The 8,977-nt window shown below is 39.1% G+C and overlaps 1 protein-coding gene across 1 annotated transcript in view; it reads right to left on the bottom strand.

Moving 5' to 3' along the window:
- MTA3 (metastasis associated 1 family, member 3) overlaps nucleotides 1-8,977 on the bottom strand; it is a 179,162-nt gene that overhangs the window by 161,508 nt on the left and 8,677 nt on the right. Inside the window, exon 2 of the mRNA XM_009325345.1 lies at nucleotides 3,160-3,361. Coding sequence (XP_009323620.1) covers nucleotides 3,160-3,361 — 202 coding nt within the window. The remainder of the gene's footprint in view (nucleotides 1-3,159; nucleotides 3,362-8,977) is intronic.

The following is an 8,977-nucleotide window of genomic DNA, read 5'->3' as shown; positions in this document are numbered from 1 at the left end:
CCCCCCCCCCCCCCCCGCCTTTTAGGAGCCACGGGACTCCTTACCCCCACAGGGAAGTTCAAAGGCTCGGGAAATCACATCGGGCCTTAGGACTGTGGAAACAAAGGAAAATAAAACCCTAAAAGAAAAGAATGCAATTCCCTTCTCTCATTGGGAAAAGCACAATCCCGTGTGTACTCTGCGTGTATTCGTACAGGTCCTTCTGCTGGAGCAGATCCAGTGCCTGTTATGGTTCTGCTCTTGTAAAATCTTGTATGTGGGAGCAGCCTTATTACCCCCGTTCCTCTTCGCATCTCGCATGCTCTATGTGAGGAACACAGGAGATGATCAGACTGAGCATTAAGCTCTTGCAAATGCATCATGTAAGCACCCCAGTATATGAATGTAACAGAAGTTTACATTTCCTTTAGATAAAACGTGTGTAAGCACACTAAACATTGCAAAACAGTTGCAGAAACCAGGGCATGGGGTATAAGGAAGGCTCAATCCCGAGCCTTACTAGTAAGAACAAACCCTTCTTCATCTTTGTGACCTCAGCTTAGGGTTACATCGATGCAACTCTGCTGACTTCAGTATCATTGCACGCTCGCTCTCTGTTCTGTTCCTTAGAGAACAGACTCAAGACCACTCTGGTAGGATTTCTCCCCTAAATAAGACTGACATATAAAGAAAGAAGTGAAACATTTCTTGTATCCGCTAGCTTCTCCCTTCTTTTAAAACAGACAGGATATTCAACAAAAAGTTTCCAGCTTCTGCTCTGCTAAAGGGGCCCTACAGTGAAATCGCAGCCTTGCCATTATGAAATCATCATCTTTTACCATAGACTTAATTAGAATGTGATATATTATATTTTAGTAGCCAAAATAATTCATTGGAAAGTATTTTCATAGTTTCCATTAGCTTAATGGAAAATTGCACCTGTGTTTCTCATCGTAGCTGAGCCAAAGAAGTAAATATATGAACAAAAAGCAAGCAGATAGATACAGATTGAGAAGTTGTTGATTCCTGCTTAGATTCAGATATGTCGAAAGTTGCTCTTACAGGTTCTTCTAGTTAAAAAGCCTTACTCAAGCTTTGCAAGGTTATGTCAAAGGGTGGATGCTCTGGGTGGTCTTTTTGTAGGGCAGCAAATTGCTTAGATACCCCCAATAGACACGGGAAAATAGATGCAACACTACCATAGCATTAACGACATCGGTCATATCTTTGTTCACATCTTCATGGTGTGGGAGTCAACAACAGTTTTTCTCTTACTGAAAAAGTTCAACTTGCAGAGGAACAAGGCGTATGACATGTAATCTTTCTTTCATAGTGCCTTTGTCTTCAAGAACGTGTGTATTATATACACACATAATTTTACTCTTCTGAACGATTGCATATTGTATACCAAGTGTTTGAAGGATAAGGTCCTAAATACTTGTAAGGTACAGCGTAGCCAAGCACTTCACAGGGCAGTGAAGGCTGCTTTTAAAACCAGGAGGACCACTATCAATGGTAGGGTGAGTTTCTTCAGTACTGACTGTAATACTCCGTGGAATTGCAACAAAAAAAGAGAGAGAACCGTAAAAGTTGCGGCTGAACAGTTTCAAACCCTCTTCTTGCAAAAGCCTGTCGCATATAAACACCGATACAGGCTGGTTCATTTCATATGTGACTTAACCCATGTGCTCTCACTGCACAGGAACTGATAGCAATTTAATGGTGAACACATGGAAAACAGATACCTGTGTGTTCCTTTCTGTCCACAGCTGATCACCTGCTGCGGTGGCCTTGCTCTCTTATGGGAGCCGCTCCTTTCTTTATTGCATATACTGCATCGTGACTAAAAAGCCTGTTATATCTGGCAAAAAAGATGTGAGCTACAGTTGCTTTTGAGTGAGTGATCCAGTTTAGTCACAACTACTTACACAGGCCATAGGATTTGACCTAACATGCCCAGCTGTCGTCTGACTTTATTTCCCTTTATTTGTTTATATTTTCTTATCTTTTGTTTGTAATTATTTCATGTAAAAGGAGTTAGGTTTTGAAAACCTAAGTGGCTTATTTGAAAGTCTGACCCCAGAAATCACACAGGAGTGTCTGGGATTGCGTACTCTGGCAATACTGTCCATCTTAGGTGAGAAGGCTTTTAAAAATCTGCCCACTAGTTTCTGATACATTTAAAAGTTTGAAGCCAAATTCTGTCTTTTGTTTATTAACCAAGGTTCCTCATCGAAATAAAGAAATTCTAACATGATAATACAATAATTTATTTTTTTTGTGTCAAGAGAAATTGTGACATTAATGCTGTATGCAAGTGAATTTTGACTCACGTGGCACTGTAATTACAAGTATGAAGACTTTACATCGTTCTAAAAACGTATTTTGAAAAGTTTTATGGGCTTATCTGGAAGTCCTTAGGCTGTAGATTTTTGGATGTAACCGACTATTCAGATCAGCATAAGCCACTGCTTAGAAGAGGTGAGAACTACCTCATGAAATTCAGCAACATTGATATTTTTCATCTCTCACGTGCTTACTAATAAACCCCCCTGTCCTTCCCTCGATGGTATGTTACAGTTCAGAAAGGTGCCACATGGACAGTTTCTGTGGCTGAACTGTGGTGACCGTCCCCAGAACCGCTTTGGGCAGCTGTAGTGAAAACAGCTCTAGCAGCGTGTCTCCAGCTTACCTGGACATCATCTCTAGAAGTGAGGGGGTCACTAACTCTGTAATTTACAGAATCAGCCTCTTTAATGAGGTTTGCAGTGAGGGTTACTGCGGCTGCCAGCTAATACCAGCTGTGTTTGTTTTTCTTGTCAGAACACCTCTTCACCAGAAGAGGAACTGAGTCCACCAAACTTTTCTCAGAAACCATTACATTGTTACGACTTTTCATGGTGACCACACTCTCAAAAGGTGAACAGCCTACGGCTATTTCTGATCCTTTGGAGTAACGCCCTTTAGAGGGCAACAGAGAACTCCACAAGTAAGCTTTTTTAAGGAGAGAGGGATGGGTAATCTGACCTCTGAATTTCACTGATTTTACAGACACTGACAGTATAATTCCCTGGTTTGCAGAGGGAGTGCCTTCCCCAGATCCGTTCTCAGGATGAGTTATTAAATTTCTTGCGTTTTAAGACTTTTGCTCTCTTCCCTGCCTTGGCACATTTCACTTACCAGACCTAGACTTGCATCAGATTTGCACGATTTAGGAGCAGACAGCAGGGACACCTGTCTCCCCTTCTGTTGCTTCTGGCAATTTCCAGTCATCTTTGCTCTCTTCTGAACTGTGCTGACAGATGCGTACTGCGAGTCTCTGATCAGGGACCCGTCCACACACTGATCGTAAGCATAATCTTTTGGGGAGAGCTTCTCAAGCCTGTAACAGGAAGTCATTTGAAGCTGCTTGACTTACTGCCAGCACAGTTCTATCTACCTGCCTTTAGACTATTTTTCTAATGCTAAATACGAGTAGCTTGTTAGCACAAGGGAGAGACTGTTGCCCTTTTTCCACTTACTAATCGTGATTAAATTTGTATTGAAAGAATCACTTAGTTATCAAGCCTATATGATTGCTGTGTTCTTAAGCAAAAGCAAATAAACACAGTAACTTCTCCAAACAGCATCTCTCAACAGATGCCAGTGGGCTTTTTTTTAATCTCTGCAAAACATCAGCTTAAAAAGTTGCATTTGAATTTTAGACACATAAAAATCATTATTGCTTTATGGTGGTGGAATTTCAGAACACCCAAATGCTCATGCCCCACGTGTTAAAAAAAAACCAACAACTTCTTTCCTGGGTAAGATCTAACCTAACTGGCACATTTTTGCTAAGTGAAAACAGTAGGCTGAAGGTAAAGAATGGAACTACGGACCTAAGTTAAAAACACGGACGTGGATTCTTCTAATGAATTTATGGGCTTTTTGAAAACGGGAGAGAACACAAAGAACAGATGTGTATCACTGCCTGGCCATAGGAGAACCTTAACGAACTCACCAGGGCTAGGTGCCACTCGTGTTCAAAGTATATGGAAAAGATGCTGAGGACGCCAGGGCTCGAGGTGTTCATATCCAGCTACCCCCAGAGAGCTGTGAAAGGCATTTGCCCCTTCCCTGGGGAGTGCTGGGTCATTACAGCCTCCCACATAAGGCACCGGAGTTTAATGCATCAAGACGTATTATTGCTACCAAAGCAGGGACAGAATGGCAAAAAGCCAGCAAGGTTTTTAATTCGGGGAAACTACCTGTTCTGTGGCCCTTACTCTACAGTTTGTAGTGAGACAGAAACCCTGTTGATTTCAAAAGGATTTAAAAAAAAAAAAAACCACAAAAAAACCAGACAGACATTTGCTGAAATGACTAGGAGTCTTCCTGAGCAGGAATTTGATCATTCTGGCTGCTGCTTGGACGTTTTTCAGGTTTAATGTGCTTTACATGGAAATAGGCTTTAGCAGCAATTTAACAAATCGGTGCTGACAGACTGTAATCTGTAATCCTGTCATATACTGTCTTTAATCATATCATCTGTTTTCCTCATGTGTCCCGTTGATGTGTATGTTTTATTTACAAGCTTAATAGATAATAGTGCCACTAACGAATGTTTTGGCTAGATTTCAACCAGCTCACCAGGGGATATTGAAAGTATACAAACTGGCACACTGGGGCAAAGAATAATGCTAAGTTGAAATATTCTAAGACATTCACAATATGATTTTTTTTAGTAATAACAAACTAGTCTTGTTAGTGACTGAAAAAATAATTTCTGAAGTGGTTTAACTCATTGTACATAAAATAGCCTGTTCTGAAAGGAAGTTATCAGATGGAACAGAAAATTGAACAGTGATGGGATTACAGTAGAAATGAAGCTCACAAAGGCTTGATTTTCCGCTTATGGACAAAAGACTCATTAGAGCAATCTTGAAAGACTGTTAAGTACCAAGAGGCTTAAAATTTTAAGAGAAAAACCCTCTTTCATCTGCTTAGGTCTGGGACAATGAACAGTAAGTTTGAACAGAAATAACCTGTAACTGAATAAAAATTAGGACCTAGTATTTTCTCTGGTTATTTATAAATTTTGTGGGGAATCTTCAAGGAAACACTTCATGAGTTTGTTTTTAATTTCCCCTCTCCTTTTTGAATACCAGCCATTTTAAACTGAACTGATGGGGGGAAAAAAACAACCAAAAACTGTGATGGCAATTTATAAAATAGGTACTACATTTTACCAAATAAAGCTCATGATTCAATTATATAGTTATAGATCTTAATACAGCATTATTCCAGGAATAGGCAATAAAAGGCAGTCTGTGCTGTGAATATGCAGCAAATATTTTAAGAATTGATCATAGAAGATACAGTAACTTTAGTCTTCCGAGTGCATGCATTTTATTTGGCTTTAACTTCATACTCAGTTAAGTTCTCTTGAGGACTAACTGTTAAATTTGCTTTCCTTATTAGATGTTATTTTTCCATTAACAAGGTTAGCTATAAAGGTAAGTCACTACAAGGAGAGGGAGAGGGAGACTTGATCTGAAAGTGGAAACGTAGTATGTAGCACTCCAGATTTCCCAACAGGCCAGAAGTTTCTAGTTCTTCTCATCAAAACGCTTACTTTTACGTGATTCACCCAGGACTGCCGAAATCCATCTGCACAGGCAAAAAGGAGTGACAAGAGAGGAAAAATGAAAAATGTTTCACTGGTGGCTAAGAAGTAAGGAGAGGAAAGAAAAAAATAAGGGACACCCTTCTTCATTATCTTCTCCCTAGCCAGGATGCGGGTAATGGATGAGCGAGAAGGATAGATGTAGACTGGAGAAATGGAAGTGCAATATGTAATGGAGTGGCAGTAATGCATCTCCCACCATCTCGATCCTGCTTTGTCATTTTTGCATCAGTGATGTTCCTTAGCTCTCTTCAAGTCCGTTCTACAATAAAAGGCTTCTTCAGTCCTTCCTACTGAAGTATAACTGGTTTACAGTATCTCTTGTGCTAGGAACTGCCAGAGTAAAACAATGGATTGATCACATTTCATGGATTTTTACTTGCACAACTACTCCCCAAAGTTATACCGGACCACTGAGTCAATGTTGATTCATAAAGAAGACTTCTACTGAATCACAGCGATCAGGACCTAACTTCCTCAAAGCTCAACTCAGACATAACCTGCCTAATTTGTGACAAAATGGAGGAATCACATTTCCAACATTATCAGGGCATCAGGGGGAAATACCGAGTGAAAAAGCTTTAAATTGTGTAATGACAAATTGCTTTTTCATTTCAATGCTCCATGTCATAGGATACAGGCAGCACTACCAGAGATATCAAATAAAATGTAATGAAATAGAGTCTGTTGGAATAGTTGAGTGTTCCTGGCTGCAACTTTCTATCCAGATACAATTTTTCTTTTAATCATTACATGAGACCTCAACTAGCCAACGTATAAGTACATTCAGACTTTATCTGTGTGTCCATTACCATGATCTTGCTGTTTGACTGATTTTACTAGGGAAAGTCTTAGGTATTTCCTCATCATGTGTAAAAAGGATTTAAGACAACCTACCCATTAACATTTTTTTCTTGATTTTTTTCAACATAAAGGAACGATAATTCACATTCATAGAATAACTTTCATCTATTCTGTACATGACTTTTGTTTAGAAGACATTACGATCTGAGTACTTTTTAAAAGAAATTAAACCTGCATCTAAGGTAGTTATCACTCACTGTCATTATTAAAAGAAGCACTAGTATTTTCAAAAGCTTAATTTTTAAGAGAACACAAAATTCTTAAGAGCAAGCTATTTTTGAAATTCACGGGTCCTTCTATCAAAAGGTGCTAACATGAACAAGTATTTTATAAGCCCTTTATGAAGAAAGGCCACTTGCTTACAGAACTTCCGTTATTATTCATGAAACAAGAAAAACAAGGTCTGATTTTATGTGAATAACTTTTCTTTAAGTAATTAATTTATGTTCATTTAAATCTGCTGTGGCTGGAATTACAGTGTACCTTACGACTTTACATCAACTGATTGTTACTGTTTCCTCCATTTTTTAGCATAAAACTAAAGTGAATGAATGAATAAAATGAAATTAAAAAATAAATAAAACTTTAGTGTATGAAACTTTTATGAAAGTTTATAGAGTCTATTAGTATAATTACAGCAGTTACAGAACAACATTGTCTTTCTAACAGGCCATTGTCTTAATAATAACAATAGATTTCAGAACTGGTAAAAATTATGCAGATGTGTTAGGGAAGCAAAATTTCAGGTTGAAATGACAGTCGGATTATTACTTGCAAATCATTACGTTTCTACAGACACTACCTTGTTAGGATCCCTGCAGCAGCAAAAAAGCTCTGGTTGTATGTAGTATTTTCAAATCCCCCATCTCACGTCAGTTTGGTTTCAGACCTGTTGGTATGAGAAGGCATTGGTCATTGGCTTTTTCTTTGCTCAAACTGTTGGTGAAAAAAGATAAACAAAGGAAAGAGGGAAAGATTAGCTCCCATTCCCTCCTGTATTCAACACGCGAGCCCAGTCTGAATTCTTAAGAAAAGGGTTATTTTCAGATGGGAGATTTGAGACTACATGCACAACAGCTACTAAATAATCTTAGAGCAACATTTTCATCTTCTGTTTCTACCTTCCACTCGTTTCAAGTTGAGATATTCTCAAGTCTCATTCACTGCACTGGGACTTGAAAATATTTAAGAACATACTGAAATCACCTTCCAGGATTTCTTTTCTTGCTTGTGTTTAGCAAGAAGATGATCTTGCCTACTGCTTTGGTTACCTTGACATTTTTGCTGCAACGCAGTTTAGGTGGAGTTACATTTAAAACAAAAGAAAAAATTCAGTCATGCAGAGCATAGTGGTAAATGGGAGGACACAGGCTTATCACTTTGTGTACCCAATGATGAAAAATCTCTATTTAGTGGCAATACTTATAAAGTTCTGAATATAGTTCTAGGTTAGCCCCTGTTTGGGATGCAAATGAGACTGACTGGTTTAGGTTGGTTCCTGAAGAGCCAATTTGCATGAATTATCCAATGCAAAAGCTGATTTCTGCCTACTCCATCTTCACTTCCATTTTAGTTTAGCAGTCTGGTTCTATACATCGCTGTTCATAAGCAGCCAGTTCACTGATCCACAGTCCTTGGTATTCCCAAGTGGGTCAAGCCTCACAGATTTAAAATATAAAAAAAAGAACAACCCCCCCCAAAACCCAACCAACAACGACAACAAAAAAGGGGTTCTAGATAATATTACACATTGGCATCAGTGGCATACCATTTCCTGTGGGGTTCCAGTTTTGGTAGGCATATTTGCCCAGTATTAGGACCAGCAGCAATCTATAATTCAAAGAAAATGATCGGTGAGTGAGTTCTTAGCAATGATGCATTTAAACTCCTCACTAGATCCTCCGGTTAAATGCTGAAATCTGGTGCTACATGCGTAGGATAAGAATAGCGTGGCTTTCTGTTTGTTGTTTGTGAAGGTCTGAGTGTCAATTTGGTAATATCTGTGAACAAACCAAACATCCATTAAGGCTTTTGCACAGGACATAAATGCTGTACTTTGTTTCTTTTGACAGGATAATTGAAGCTATCTGCATAGGCTGGTTCACTGCAGAGTGCATTGTGAGGTTCATCGTCTCCAAAAACAAGTGTGAGTTTGTCAGAAGACCTCTCAACATCATTGATTTACTGGCAATTACTCCTTACTACATCTCTGTTCTAATGACAGTTTTCACAGGGGAAAATTCGCAGCTTCAGAGGGCTGGAGTCACCTTGAGGGTCTTAAGAATGATGAGGATTTTTTGGGTGATTAAACTGGCTCGTCATTTCATTGGCCTTCAAACACTTGGTCTGACTCTGAAGCGTTGTTACAGAGAGATGGTGATGCTACTTGTCTTTATCTGTGTTGCTATGGCAATTTTCAGTGCACTTTCCCAGCTTCTTGAAAATGGGCTGGACTTGGGAACAAAGAAT

Source organism: Pygoscelis adeliae, unplaced genomic scaffold, assembly GCF_000699105.1.
Source record: "Pygoscelis adeliae isolate BGI_AS28 unplaced genomic scaffold, ASM69910v1 Scaffold96, whole genome shotgun sequence".
NCBI classification, from domain to species: domain Eukaryota; kingdom Metazoa; phylum Chordata; class Aves; order Sphenisciformes; family Spheniscidae; genus Pygoscelis; species Pygoscelis adeliae.
This window is presented reverse-complemented; position numbering and strand designations above follow the sequence as displayed.